The sequence below is a fragment of the Apteryx mantelli genome, chromosome 17 (assembly GCF_036417845.1).
Source record: "Apteryx mantelli isolate bAptMan1 chromosome 17, bAptMan1.hap1, whole genome shotgun sequence".
Lineage (NCBI taxonomy): Eukaryota > Metazoa > Chordata > Aves > Apterygiformes > Apterygidae > Apteryx > Apteryx mantelli.
In genome coordinates this window covers 18,918,111-18,933,432 of record NC_089994.1, presented here as the reverse complement: position 1 = coordinate 18,933,432, position 15,322 = coordinate 18,918,111, and the positions used below count along the sequence as shown (strand labels likewise).

At 57.4% G+C, this 15,322-nt stretch overlaps 1 protein-coding gene across 1 annotated transcript in view; it reads right to left on the bottom strand.

Moving 5' to 3' along the window:
* MYO18B (myosin XVIIIB) overlaps window positions 1-15,322 on the bottom strand; it is a 90,623-nt gene that overhangs the window by 9,421 nt on the left and 65,880 nt on the right. Inside the window, exons 35-40 of the mRNA XM_067306865.1 lie at window positions 15,166-15,282; window positions 14,302-14,385; window positions 12,822-12,959; window positions 11,678-11,863; window positions 2,997-3,130; window positions 966-1,127 (exon numbers count right to left, since the gene is read on the bottom strand). Coding sequence (XP_067162966.1) covers window positions 966-1,127; window positions 2,997-3,130; window positions 11,678-11,863; window positions 12,822-12,959; window positions 14,302-14,385; window positions 15,166-15,282 — 821 coding nt within the window. The remainder of the gene's footprint in view (window positions 1-965; window positions 1,128-2,996; window positions 3,131-11,677; window positions 11,864-12,821; window positions 12,960-14,301; window positions 14,386-15,165; window positions 15,283-15,322) is intronic.

The window sequence follows — 15,322 nt, the reverse complement described above, 5'->3', positions numbered from 1 at the left end:
CAACGGCCACCCGGGACCCGAGGTTGCCTTCCCAGCAGGGCAGGTGCCGCACGGCCGTGAGCAGCCGGGCCGGACCGGCTGCGCCGCAGGGACGGTCGGGGCGCCGGGGAGCCGGCAGCAGCACGCAGACCTCGGAGCTCTTTTCTGTCTCCTGACGTTCAGCTGTGAGTAGCCGCAGCCGCCTGGGAGGCCGAGGCAAGGGCAGCAGGGACAACCCTAACGCGCCCTTCCCCAGGCCTAGCTACAAAAGCCGGTGGGAAGCAGGGCCTTGGAGGGCTGCGAACATTGGCCAACTCTCATACATTTCACATTTTCTAAATTTTGTTGAAACTGTGACTTTTTGATTTTTTTTCCCACAGGAAAATAAGAGTCAAAGAGAGCAAGCGGGAGCCCCTGAGGATGTAGCATGATATAGAGGGAATCACCTAGAGACTGGGGAAAGCCACAAGCATCCGCACGCCGAGTCCGTGCCGGAGCGCAGGACTCACCCCGTGCCGTCCCCACGGAGCACCGCAGCAAAGCGCCAGCTGCCCGGAGAGCGGGTGCCCCGGAGGCGCCGCTGCAGGGGCTGGTCCGGGCAAGGCTGGATGTTACGGGACGGCAGCTCTCGGCGGGCTGCCGCTACCGCCCCGGCAAGGCTGCCTGCGGCCGGCTGTGCTGCAGCCCCGGACACGCGCGGTGCAAACCCAGGGTGCCTGCAGCACACTCCCGCATGGCACCTGGGGCTTTTTATATTGCATAAAAACAAGAAATACAGAGGGGTTTACGTAATAATTCTCCGGTGGCTGCTGCAACCCCAACCCCTGCAGAAAGATGTTTTCCTTCCCGCTGTGCATCTGCAAGGCACCGGAGCTGGCATCAAGCACTCACAGCTTCCCCAGGAGGAAAGCTGCCGGGACGCCGGCGCCAGCCTGCACAGTCTGCCGCCGCCGCGCCGCGTCCAGGGACACCGGGAAGGCTCTTACCTGAGGCTGCGGGTGCTGCGGCCGCCGCCGGACCGCGCCGAGAGGCTGCCTGCCACGCTGCTGCCCGCCGGGGAGGACCAGCCCGCCGCCGAGCCCAGCCAGGATCGGATGCTCTCTTCCGGCTCCAGGTTCAGCACCGAGCCCAGGCTGGGGCAGGTGTCCCTGCAGGCAGGACACGTCCCCGTTAGCACGGGCGCTGGGAAGGAGCTGGCGGGGAGAGGGGGCCCCATACTGCCCCCCTGCCTGAGCCCTCGGCCTGTGCTTTCCCGAGCAGGACCTGGCCACGCTGCCAGGACGCGAGTGCGCAGTCTGGTGCTGCAAGCAGCAGGGTGGGAACAGGGCTGCGACGTGGGGCCAGGCGCAGCCGGGGGCTCCTCTGTGCCCGCGGCACTGCTGCAGCCCCAGTGGACCAGCTCTGCTCTGGTTATTACTATCATTATTTTTTATTGTGGCACCGGCAGGGATCAGTTGAAACAAATCCTTCGGGGCAGCCTGGTCGGCGTGCCATTGCCACTGCCGCGAGCGATGTCCCTCGTGCTCTTGCAAGTGCTCTGCCGCCCCAAGGCGGCGGCAGGGACGATGGCGCGCTGCCTGTGCCGTCCCGGGATGACGGCGTTAGCGATGCAGAGGCTGGACCGCAGGACGGCTGCGGCAGTGGGGAAACGGATGCCGCCCGGCTCTCTGCAGCATCCCGCACCCGCTTCCCTGGAGCCCCCCGCCACTGCGGCGTGGGATGAATTCCCCCAGGAGCTCCGTTTTCCCATAAAGCCACAGATGAGTTTAATATTCTCAAGCTGTGGCATGGCAAGGGAAAAATGAAGGCATCTCTCCTGGTTTAACAGAGAGAGTGCGGCCGATGGACGTGCTCACAGCATGCGGGAGGGGAGCACATGCGGCGCTGCACTCGTGGGAGCGCATCCGGCGCCCAGGGCAGCACGGCCGCTGCACACCCCAGCCCCGCGGCAGGCGCGCTCTCGGCAGCCGTGAGCCACCAACCCGCTTCATTATCACACCGAGCTCCAAACCTTTAACTGGCCAGCGCTCCTCAGGGCTCACTTACATCTCTCTCCTCGAACCGAGCGACTCCCGGGCCGTCTGCACGCTGTAACGAAGGAAGAAGAGCCGAGCGTCACGTGTGCCCACGGCTCGCGCCGCCCTCGCTAGCGCACCCAGGTTAACAGCAACGCCTCGCGCTGCTTTGGCCGCCCGTGCTGCTCGGAGCAGGGCTAAAGGGCTTCATCTGAGCGAAGCAAAACATTGCTGCCGCGGGGAGCAGCGCCCGGCGAGTGGCGGCGCGGAGCGGAGCGGGCAGCGCCGTCCCGCCGAGCCCAGGCCGTCCCTGCGGGGAAGCGCTTCTCACCTCGCAGCAACGTGCCAATTGCATGCGAAATCAATCTTTTCATGAAAGAGTGAATTTCTGAGCTCACAGTTTCTACCTTATCCTCCCCTGGTTTAATCGCAACATAAAGAAAAATCTCTTTTCACGGCACGGTGACAAACACCCCTCTCCATTATTTATGTATCTATATGTTTTGCCTCCATTTGTCACAGTGCTCTTTTAGCAGCGCGACAGAGGATGAAATTGGAGGTTTGTGGAAACAACAGCTGAGAACTCAGAGGGAAAAGAATCCACAGAATCCATAAGTTTATTGCAAAGATTCGTGCCCGTTTTTTCCTATTAGAATAACATTCCTAATCAGCTCTGTTTCACTGATTCCTCCAGTCCCCCTCGTTCTCGCGGCTGAAGGACGTGCAGGGTTTTCAGTCGCTGACTGTGGTTTACAGGCACCGGCGAAGGGACCGGCACCTTGGGGACGCCCGCAAGATGCTCCGTGGGCTCCCAACCGTGCTGCACCGTGCTGCACGGCACGGCACCGGGGCTCGACGCGGCTCCAGCAGAGACGGCAGCATGCAGAAAGCACGGGCCTGAGCCACGCTGCCTCTCCGTCGGGACGGCTACTCCCGGGAACGCAGCCCGCCCCCGAGCCCCCACCTCCGCTGGTGCGGCCGGCCGCGCTCGCCGGCGCCTACCTGTCCGCGTCGCTCTCGTCGCCGCTCTGCACCTCCTCCAGGGCCGCCTGCAGGTCCGCGATGCGCCGGATGGACGTCTCCAGGTCCGCCTGCAGGGCCTGCCGCACCGCCGCCAGCTCGTCCACCCGCGTCTCCTGCGCGCGCGGGGCGGCCGTCAGCACGTGGCACGGCCATGGCCAGCCCGCCCTGCGGCTTCCCCCTCTCCCCGGGCTTTTTCCCTGCCATAACTTTCCGGTGCAGAGGGAATCACTTACAAAACTCACTGCCACAAACTTCACCTTATATGAGAAGGGGAGCAGGCGAGGCTGAACCCCTCCACGGTGCGGAGCCCCAGGGGACGGTCCCGTGCGTTTCGGGGTGGCTCACCCCTTTCCCAACACCCCACACCTGCTGAGGGATGAGGCTCTTTCCAGAAACTCGGCCAGCTTACACGAGCGCCGGCAGCTCCATTTGTAGCTGAAAGGGCGGGAAGGAAAGTGCGACAAGCGCCAGCGCCGGTTTCCGTTCGCAGCAGCCGGGCGGGCGCCCTCGCGGCACGCCGCCCGCTCAGCTCCGGGCTCCCCTCTTTGCCCGCTGCGGGCTGACCACTGCTGTTTTAATGTGATTTTTAAGTCTTTTCAGAGCCCGGCTAGAAAGGAGTTCATCACATAGCTTTCTAAGCCCTCACACGGCGGAGAGGAAAAGAGAAAGGAAAAGAGAGAAGGGAGAGAAGGGAGAGCGCGCACGCTGCAAATTTAACTTGATGGAAGCTGCCAGCTGTAAAACTGCCGTCGCTGCGGTGACACGGCGGGAGCTGACCTGCGGCGCGGGCTGCGACAGGCCGCAGCGCGGGAGCCGCCAGACTGTCAGGGTGAATCACGAAAGCTCGGGATCGCCGCGAGCAGCCCGGCGGGCAGAGCCATCCGGCTTGTGGAAGCCTGCCAGGGAGCCGCTCCATCGGGTGCACGGCATCACGGCCACTTCTGCAAACACCCCGGGATGGGCAAAACCTCCGACACTGCCAAGATCCTTCCTGCAATCCACTGCTTCCAAGGCCTTTTTCCCCTGCCTGTCAGGGCAAAAGCCTAAGCGCAGGAAGGACTGGTTTCCGCATGGAAATTTCCCAGCACAGGCTGGGAGACAGAGCGGGAGAGCAGAGCGGCTCCCGGCACCACGCCACCTCCCCGAAGAGCAGCACCGGAGATGCGGCACAGGGCATGGCAAAATGCTCGGCGCTCGATAAAAAGCCCAAACCTCCAAACATGCTGATAACTGTCTCTATCAGACTAATTGCTCAGCTCCAGGATATGGCACAAAATTAAATATAGCTCACTGGCTGTATTTAATTTCTTCCCCTCTGTTCTACTATTATTAACCTGGCAGCGAGTGGCAAGAAGGCAGCGGCGCACCCAAGGGGACGCAGCCGCCTCTCGGCATCCCCGATTCCTGCTCCCTCAGCGGGCTGAGGAATAAAAGCCCCCGGGGCATTTTATCAGGCCGAATCGGGAGCACGCAGCGCTGTCCCGGCCCCTTTCCCACGCGTGTGCTCGGGAACGCCGCTGCCGACACCTCGTTCCCGCAGGAATGTGGCCCTTCCTCCTGCCAGCTGCAGCGCGGCCGAAGCCGCTGGTCCGGCACAGCGTCTTGCATTTCACTGCGAACGGACAACGCAAGGATGCATCTGCGCTTCGGAGCATTTCTCAGCACTCCCTCATCAGAGGTATCGATACCTCTGCTTTCAGCTGGTATCATCAACATAATTTAAGGCAGCAGGAAAAGGATCTGTTTTGCCCTTTCCTCTTAAATCCAAACATAACATACCTGTACTACACAATTTTCTCAAGGAAGGGAATAATTATATCAACATAATTAAATTTCAAATGCAAAAAATCATCTTCGTAACATAAACTGACAATAAACATCCCAGCACCAGGCCGCTGCTATCTCAGCTAGCTATTAGACACCTTTGACACTTGTTGTTTCAATCTAAATGTAAATGCAAGAAGCATTTTCCCCTTTTAATACAGCAACTGGTCTGAATGTTAACATCCTCGCTGAGGATGAGCTGCAGAGCATCACTGGCGTTTGGCTTCCTCTGAACAGAAGAGGGAAAAAAATAAAAAGGGAGACGCATTTATTGAGAAAAACTCACGCTCTGCCTGCTCAGGTGGCTCTAAGGAAACCCTGGCGCAGCCCGAGGGAGGACGGCACCGCGGAGCCGCGCGAGGGTTTGCACCGCGGGGTTGGTGCCCGTTCCCGCGCTCGGCCCTCGGTGCCCTGCGGGCAGGTGGGGACGGGCCGGCGCGGCGGCACTGCCATCGCCCACCCGGGGCGCCTTCCCCGCGCGCAAGTCGCAAGAACGGCCGCCGGGAGGGAGGGAGGGAGGGAGGGAGGCGCTTGGCTTTGGTAGAAGCTTTTTGCAGCCCGTCGGCAAGGCTGACGCCCGGGAGGCAGCCAGCACCCGAGCGAAAGAGGTTAAAAGACGAGCATGGGCGCTGCGCGAGGCAAGGACGGGGCGGCTTTAGCAGGTGCCGACGGAGCAAAACCCGCCCGACGTGACAGCTTCGGGCCGGGCTTTCCGCAGCCCTCGGTGGCAGCGAGCACGCAGCTGCAGACCAGGAGGGTTTGGACCCTTTCTGCCCCTCCACCGTTAATGCAAACCGCGGCCTCCGCTGTTGCCGGTCCCTGCTAGGAGCAAGAGGACGGGGGACACCCAGCTCCCACCCACTTACCTCCTGCCCCGCTTCACCCCCACCTCTTCGCCTCCTCAGCCTGCCTTTCACTTCTTTGCTGGAAAAGGATTTATAGAACCGATTTTCTTAAGGATTTCTATTTCATCTGATTTTGTCTTGGAAGCATTTGAAGATAAGTTAAAAAGAGATAATCAAAACCAGCAGTGAAACACTTAATGGGATGATAAAGGGCGCCAAGTCGGGCACCACAGAGCATCGAGTGCCGCGTCCTCATCGCTGTCTTTTATTTCTGTTTGTGGTTCTGCTGTCACAACATAACCTTTGCAAGCTCGCATCCACCTGAAGTGAAGTGTAATCTAATTAGCCCAATTTGGATTGCCTCTATTTGAATAATTTAGCATACACCTGCAGTATTCATCAATCATTATTATTTTTAATTAAGTAATTAACTTTTAGGTTTTCAGAAAGTTTGAAGTGACAAAATTTCTGCAGTCGAAGTCTCAAGTGAGACGAGGTTAGTGCCTCCATCTCCTCTCGCAAACACCGGCATTACTGTAATTGGTGTTAGCAACCACAAGTGCTGATGATTTCCTGAAGAATTTACTTCTTTAATGGCAAAACAGAAATCACACGCTTTCCGTACCACGGCACTAATTAGCGCAGAGGTGGAGTTTTCACTAACAGATTCCCTATCACCCCATCTCACCTCTCAGGACTGATTTCTTTTGATGGTAATTGTAGTTACATTTAACCAAAGCCATTAGCTTTTAAAGAAAAGAGCAGCTCCAAAAGACCTAAGCTGAGAAATGCTGGAGACGAGGGTTGCAGAGAGATCAGAGGATTTATTTAAGGCCCTGGTGAGAGCCTTTGCTTTGGCTGGGTGGGAGTGCAGCACTCTTGGCTAGAAGCATAAACACCTCATATTTCTTTTGTCAAGTTCACTGAAATCTTTATAGCTTGCAAATGAAAAAAGTTCATAAATATCAGGCTATAATACGCTACACCGTGCTGGATTGCATGGTGATAACATGACTGTAATTATGAAGGATATCTTCTATCGTAAGAACCATAAAAAAGGTTATTTACACTGTGACTCTCACCTTAGAAAAATTCCCATGTGAAGAATATTTTAACACCTGTACTTCAATTTTCAGTAAAAATAGTTATTTTTTATGCTAATAAATTCCACAGCTTCATTAAAGAAATCTGACGTTAAGATGGAGTACGTACACGCTGACTTCAAAGGTCAGTGTCTCCTCTCTGCTGTAATAAGGTAAAGTGGGAAGCGCCGTGCCAAATCTCAGCTTTGCATTAACAGAGATCAGGGACAGCGGTCGCGTCCTGCTGGACGCGCAGAAACCCCGGGGAGAGCTGTCGGAGGCGGGTGGCCCTGCCCGGCGCTGGGCCGGCTCCCGCTGTCGCCCCGGGGCAGGCTGCAGCCTGGAGGCGTTGGTCCCCCCCGGCCAAGCAGAACCTGTCGCTGTCCTCCGGTGTCCCCCCCGGGACACTATGGTTTTTGGAAGGTAGCAAGGCTGGCTGACTCCCCAGCGCGGACCTCTGCAAACTTGGGGTTACTCTCAGAAGGAACAGCGCCTGCTGCTCCCTGGGCATCGCAGGAGAAGGCTGGAGCCCAGCCCGGGGCATGGGGAGATGCACCAAACTGCCGCACGTCCAAGGGAGGAGAAATCCCCCGAGCGGGGAGCCTGCACGCTCTCCGCCCCGCTCCGGCAGCCCTGTCCTGGTCTCTCGTGAAATCCAGGTGGCTACGGGCAGTTAAGCACAGCCATACGTACCCCCTTATAGAAACACGAGCTTCTTTAAACTTATTATCTATTACTTGGCACAAAACTGGAAGAATTAATATCTACAAGGTGGACTCAGTCCTTGCCGAGCTGTTGGTACTTTGCATGTCCCGCCTCCGCTCTAGAAACCCTGCCGGCAAGGAGGGGAATGCTCTCCCAGAAGCTCCCGTCAAGACAAGGCACGTCGTAGGGTGCCGCAAGGTGTCCGTGCCCCTGCCCAGCATTTTCAGGTGCTGTTGGCACCTCAAAGCAATCCTGTCTAGACAGCCTGGCTGAGATGAGGCATCTTGAAAACACACCACCGTTTTCCCAAGGCCCATGCCAAACTGCCTGCTCATCCCCAGCGTAGTCCCGGAGCCTGGACCGTGCCCAGCACCCTGGGGCACCCAGCACTCGCAGTCATGCAAGGAGGGAAAATCCCAGCTGGTGGGTACTGGCACGGCTGCAGCGAGGGCAGCTCATCTCAGAGAGGTTTCACCCTACACGTCTGGAGCCCGCGTGGTCCTAACCTCTGCTCTGGCCTTCCCTGCACAGCACAAGGCAGGCAGCATCTCCAAGTAGTTCCTGTAACAGGACAAGCATGAATGCATGTGCATACACGATGAGATAAGAGAACAGGGCTTGCTTTTAGGCTCCTGAGGATTTATTCTAACTTGGAAATCCATCTCACCATTCTTTCTATAATTCAGCTTTTGCTATGGCCCAAGGAGAGCAGGCAGCTGGGTCTAGCCTTTCATGCTCTGGGTGTCAGCACAGCAGCTGAGGAACAAGTTGCTGTCGCAGGCTGAGATCCACATTTTTTAGGAAGAGGAGCTACAGTTCCATGGAAGATATCTTGTACATGAGACTGAAGCAAAGACAGAGGGAAGCGAGACCAAGTGCTACCAGCTCCAACAGAAAACATACATCCCTCGGTGTGATGGCACCAGGCCTGGAAAGCATTCAAAACTCATTCTTCTTAGAAAATTCATAAGGCAGAGCCATCTGCCTGGCAGCCAGCTCTCCAGGCTCCCATCCCTTTTCTGTATTTTCCCTGCTTTGCGTGAATGTCATGGGGATGAGGAAGCTGCTGCCTCCCAACTGCCCAAAGCCGGGTCAAAAATGAGGGAGGGAGAAATGAAGACTGCTGTCGAGTGCCTGGAACATATCGATCTCCCCTAGTGGTAAAGGGTTTTCAGGTGCCTCCACCATGGCTAGATATGGGCCAGGACCATCGCACGTATCAGGTATCAATCCTTACATACAGTTCTCAAGTCTTAGGACCCCAGAAAAGAAAGCTGAACTTTGAACCCCAATCTGTACAATGAATATGTCCCATCAATGTATTCCTTAAATCCGTACAGTCCACAGCAAGCCCAGGACCTCACAACTGTTTATCTAAATAAATAAATAAATAAATAAAAATGTTAGGTGCAGACCTACACTTAAGTAATGTTAAGTGAATAATTCATGCAGTATTTATAATTGATGTGAGATTTAACAGGAGCTGAGCTGTAAGTGGCTTTCTATTAACTATTTATGCTCTCAGCCAGCCGCTTGACAAGCCTAGCTGGGCTCTGAGATCACAGCTCTCCTGCGATGTTTTATTTAAGCATATTAAGAGTACACACAGTCTGGAGGAACGCCTCTGCTTTCAGGGAGCGTTATCCTCCCCTGCGAGGCAGCCCCTGGCTCGCTACGCGCCTCTGTCACTGTTCGCTCCAAGGGCTCCCCGATTCCCGCGGCGCGAAACCCCCGGGCCAGCAGGAGCTGTTCCGCGGGGCGAAACCTGGGAGCCACCGTGGATGTGCCTGGGTTTTCTTTGGGAACTCATCTACAGCAGGGTTTCCTTAACCATTTCCTCCTGCATCCAGCTACAGCAGATGTCGGATAAGCCCAAATATCTGGGTGTCTGGATAAATCCAAGTGCCCTTTAGTATTTGTTTATGAGCTTGTCTGTTTATGGGTTTTATCCCTTGTTCCAGGGAGGCATCTCTAAAATGCCTTTCAAATTTCTTGGAAAACATCAATTGTGAGAACAGAAGCATGATAAGAAGACCAAGTATCTTGCTATACCCATGATTTACATTTCTATATGAAACATTCAAAAAGCTTCTAGAAATATATGCACAAATACAAAAAAGCAGTTAAAACAATCCATCCATATCCTAGCAGACAGCACATCTGTGTTTCAAAACATTGCGTTTCTAACAAAGCTGCAATAAATATACAGTTTTCATAGCAACTAAAGTCGTGTTTCCCTCCCGGTGCCAGCAGAGAACGGCACAGGAATCCCAGCCCCAGGCTTGCCTGCTGCCGGCCAAGCAGCCGGCGCTGCACCGGCCCGGAGCCCGGGGAACGGCCCGGAGCCCGGGAAACAGCCCAGGCGCCTTCCCAGGGTCACCAGGAGCAACCGGAGCTCATCAAGTAAAGCTTCTTATTTTAAAATCTCAGCTCTTTGGAGAGCATTGATGGCTGCACAGCCTCGGACCTAGCGGCGGGTTTCATTTCTTGCCTGGCTGAGAGGGGTCCTGCCTGCAGCGAGCACTAGAGCCGAGCACGCAGGACTCAGTGGCGCAGCAAGGACAACGCATGCACGCGGCATGCTCAGAAAATGGGAAACAATTCTTGCTAAAACACCATTCTCTTTAGAAAGGCTGGCAGCCTCAGGGTAAAATAAATGGGGAAAGCTACTTGATTGGTAAATAAAAGATTATTAATAAAATAACTGCTTCTAGCATGGCTGTAATCTTTCAATTACTGCTTGGAAGCAACTCTTCCCTTTTGTTTACTAAAATAAACCCACCGTGAAAAGAAGTGCTTGCAGAAGGCTGTAAAATGAAAGAGAATCTATTTTTGCCTTCCTGGGGATCTGCCTGGGGCTGTGCGCAGGCAGAGCAGGTCAGCTGCTTAGCGGGGTGCCTGGCACGCGGCTCGGCAGCAGGGCTCTCGCCCCCGGCCTCCCCGGGCGTTCGGCTGGGGCTGGAGGATGGGACGGTGCAAGGACCCGGCGGCGCGGGCTGAGCCGGCGGCACGGAGCCAGCGATGGCCCCGGGAGGCTGGCGCGAAGACGGGGGCACTTCTGCCGTGCCGACAGGGCCGAGAGTGGTGCTGCTCAGGCAGAGCCCTCGCTGCAGTTCTGCCTGTCCTGGAGGAAAGCGGCAAAGCCCAGGGCGCCGAGCTGGCGGCGAGGTACGGGCCGAGGATGAGGCCTGCGTTTCCAGCGCACAAAGAGCCTGGTGGCCTCAAATGCGGCATGAGCTTTGCCAGGAAGGTGGCCAGGAATAACCTCAGTAACTTCTCAGTATTTATTAGAGCTGAGCGGCCAAAGCAATTTCCTTCTTGGAACAAAACACGGAGCAGAGGGACTGCCCAGTCGTGCCAGCCCAGCTGCAGGCAAGGGAGATGCTAGGAGCCACAGTAATAGCTTTGGTTAAGTGACTTGCGGCTGAGAAGGGAGAAGGAGCAATTCACAGCACCTTCAAAGAGCCGCTCGGAGAGCTCTCCCGGCTCTGCTCGTCACGGCCGAGCCCGACACGCTGACGTGAACAAACCCAGGACAAACTGCCGAGGAAGCAGCCCGTGAAACCCTCCTGTCCTGCGCCGGGGCCAGCTAACAACACGTGGGCTAAATCCATCTCCAACCAGAGCGCGCAAAACATCAAGCAGAAAATTACTTCTTGTTCTGGGACCCTCGGGCCAATCTGCAGGTTACGGGAGGTTTCCGCGGAGCAAGCTTGATGCGACAGACAGCAGGAGGCTCTGGGAGCTTTCCTGGCGGCTCGCAGCCTGCCTGGCCGCGGCAACGGCCAAGCCACGCCGGCAGCGCGCCTCCAGACCTCCTGTATCCCACGCTCTCCCTGCGTCCCTCATCGACACAGCTGCTAGGTTCCCTGGTAGAGCATCACCCTGGCCAAAAGGCTGCTGGTTGCTCGCTAGGAGGACACGGCACTGTGCACAGCTGGGGTTTCCACATGCCATAAACATGCTCCAGAGTCTTTGCCCCAACCAAGGGAAGGCAGCACAGATCTGGGACAAGCCCAGACCTGCGGCTGGGCCCCGGGGGCTGCGAGGTGCATCATGAGGGCCTGCAAAGCAGATGCAGCTGCCTGAAAAACCTGGGGGGTATCATTGAGGTGTGAAGAGCCAAAAACCCACCCCCTCTTACAGAGGGGACTCCATGGGCCTTGGACCCCGTGGGCCCACGGCGGCGGCAGCAGCCTCTTACCAGCTCCATGCGCCGGCGGCTGGACTCCAGCTCCCTCTGAACCAGCTCGTTCATATCCGCCTTCATCTCCTCCATCCTCATCTGGTAGTACTTGGTGTTCTCCTTCTGCCGCGCCTCCGACTCGGCCGCCTTCTCCAGCTCCTCGCCCATCTTGATGATACTGTCCCGCAAGCGCAGCACCAGCACCTGGAGAGGAGCCAGGCGGCACGAGGTGAGGCGGGAGACCAAGGGAAGAACTACAAGGAGCTCCGTTTCCCGGCTCGCCGGGATTACGGAGTAGCACAGGGAGCGCTGCCTCTCTGACCCGTGCTGCCGATCAGTGCCCCGGAGGTCCATTTACACCTACTGTCATATCAAACCCTGCCCTGAGACCTGGCAATGGCTGCGGTGCCCGGGCGGCAGCGCCAGCGAGGCACAGGGCCAGCGAGGGGTGACGGGAACGTCCCAAAGCGACGGCAGCCGCGGCCAGGGGAGGCTGGGGGCAGCGCGGGGGCCCCTTTCCCGCGAGACGGCGCTGCCCCAGAGCAGCGTGCCATGGCCCGAGGGCGCCCGGGCGGCCCCGCGGGGCTGCTGCCGTTTGGGAGGCACGAGGACATTTTCCTTCCTCCTCCTCCTCCTCCTCCTCCTCCCGGCCTCCCCCCTCGCCCGGGCTCATCTAGGCAGCAGGGCTGGGGGAAGGCGTGACAGCAAGAGCATCCCGCGGGGCTTGGCGCACGCGCTGATTAATGGGTACAGTGAAGGGTGCTGATGGCCTCCGATGCCCCGCGTTCCTGGAGGACGCTCAGAGCAGAGGGACGACCGTCTGCGGGGCGCTGCGACGAAGGCGCTGGGCACTAAACCAATATTGAGCTCCGTGCCGGGAGGCAGGGACCGTATTTCCCTCCGTGCGCTCACAGCACTGGACCCGCAGCCGGCGTTCAGTAAACGCAGCAGTGAAGCACGCATAGCCACGGTGGCGTGACGCGTGGGCACTGTCCCCTGCACCGCGGCCGGCGGCGGGAGGGCCGAGCTACGATCCCGCCGCGGCGAGTCGCCCCGTCCCGCCTCACCCGCCCGCTCCGTCCTCCCGCGGAGCGGAGCCCGAGCCCGAGCGCGGCGCCCGCGGCCCTGCCCAGCACCGGCGCGGGTCGGCGGCGAGCGGTACCTCGAAGCGCTTGATCTGCACGCTCTGGAAGTCCAGCCGGTTCTGCAGGTCGCAGACGCGCGCTTCCTGGCGGCCGACGAGGGCGCGCTCCACCGTCGAGCGGCCCAGCCGGGCCAGCCTGGCCTCCGCCGCCTGCAGCTGCCCGCGGGAGACGGCGGTGAGCGAGGGCAGGAGGCACCAGCTGCTCCTCCGGCCCTTCCGCCCGCCGAGAACCTCGAGCAGGCTTCAGGCCCATTCGGTTCGGCGCTCCCGGCTCCCTTCCCAGCGTCTCCCCTCGGTACCGTGTGCACTGAGGACCTCTTATGGCCACACAAATTCCGCTGAGGCGACAGGACTTTCTACACCCCCCCCCCCCCCCCCCCAAAAACAAAGCGAATCTACAAGAGCTGGGCGAGGCTGCCAGGCACTATGGAAAAATACTGCCTCAAGCTTCCTAAGGGATTCATTTGTGGTAAGACTGCGCAGTAAATGCGTGACACTAATGTGTGTTTTTGAAGGAAAAATATTCCAGCGAGCTGGTGCCTGTTTGGGTCTGTTTTGCTTTTCTCTTCTCAGCAAATCCTTTGAGGCCGGCACACGTAAAAATTCACAGTTTACCTCTGTGCGGAGACCTGCCTGTAGCTGAGTCTTTTCTTTAGCTGTTACAGCGAGACCTCCGGAGCAGACTGCCCTTCTATCCATCCCAGTACAATTCTGGTTCATATTTTATATTTGACCTCGCGCGATGGGAATTTGTCTTCTTTTATCTGACCTATCTCTAAAGCACCATCCACTCTGCCTTGGTGTGGGCAAGTCCTACTCCTAATTCTTGGGCAGCTTAGCTACGGTCCAGTAAAGCGCTTAAGTTAATGGGATTACTCATGTGTTTAAAATTAAATACATGCACTCCAGGACTGCCAGCGCAGCTGCACAAGCGAGGAAGAGCAGTGCCTGCCTGAGACCGCTCCGGGGCCAGCCCCGAGCTCGAACCCATCTGTCCTCGCGCGGCAGCGCGGCACTGGGTCCTGCCTCGCGGAGACAGCAGCACCAGCCGCTCGGAACCGGGGGGGAAACGGGGACTGCCAGTCCCGAGAGCCTTGCAAGGGCAAACCTTTTTCAGCCCCAGGGCCGTTTGCTGGCAGCGCTGGGCGGCTCTGCTGAAGAGGCAGCTCGCTCTGGGCCCGCGGCCCTCCCTGCGCGCGGGCGCGGGGGCTGCAAGGTGCGCGGCAAGGAGGCGCGCTGCCGCCGCGGCGCTCGTCTCGCCGCGCTCGTCTGCATGCACAGCGGGTTGCGAAGAGAGGAGGAACCTCACGGTTTTACAAAGGAGAAATTTCTTTGTAATATCTAGGTGGGGAATTGATCTGCCTTCAAACAGGAGCACGGCATTCACGTGACGGGTGCCCTGAGACACACCGTGGCACAGAAATCTTCCAAGCCACAATCCTCCTGCACGGATTGTTTTCCGTTCTGAGCTCTGTCCCTACGGGAGGGAAGGACTTACTTTCTCTTGAAGACTTTGTTTTTCTTTCTTTGCTTCCTCCACCTGGGTCTGTAGCTCTCGAATCTGAGCGATATCTGTTGCGGACTGAGGAAACAGAAACTTCAGCAGTGGAAGCAAAGCCAAGAACTTGGAGCAGAGAGCAAATGTCATGGAGAAGTGTAATTTTGAAGGCTTGCTCATGCCTATTTCTAGGCAGGGGATGGCACTTCCCACACATCTAAATGGCAAGCCACTCCTGGGCTGGACTGAATGAGCTTAATTCTACTGCCTGAATGCACCTCTCCTGACTTTTGAAACCAATATTTGCAGATTAGGTCAGAAACCCTCTTGTCAAGGTCACTTCTGTCCTGAAGGTCATTCCAGATACATATTCCAGGACCATAACACCTTGCAATGGGTACCAGGCTGTGGATTTTTACAGCCTTGCTGGCCTACCCCAGGCCAATGGCTGCTCCACTGGGAGCCTTGGAGTCTCTCAGCTCCACTTCCAGTCCTTAGGGAGAGCCTGTCTAAGCTTGGATATTATGCAGGGAGCCACTGGGCTGTCTGTCAGCACTTTTTGAGCTCTGCATGAGAAAACAGTGACAGAAAGAACTGAAAAGAATCCAGATGGGGATGCTGCAGGATTTCCCAACGACTGAAAACATAATCAAGACATCTCTTGAAGGAAGAATCAAAACCTATGAGCGAGAGGGGACCGCAGCGTGAGACATCCCCTTCTCCCATCAAGGCATCTGCCCCGTGGTATGGAAGTCCCCTAAACACCGATAGGGACTGTCTTGGTTCGGGTTAGGCTCCGGGTGATTTCCAAGCATCCTCCCTGGAGGGGGATGCTACGCAGCCTGCCAGCGCACCGGGTCCTACCTGGGCGATCAGAGCCTTGTGCTTTTCCATGAGTTCATTCAGATCCTCCTGGTCCTCATCGACGCGTCTCAGCAGATCTGCTCTCTCGTGCTGCAGCTGGTAGAGCTGCTCCTCAACCTGCCAGGGACAAACGGGGGCTGCCGCTCACGGATGAACC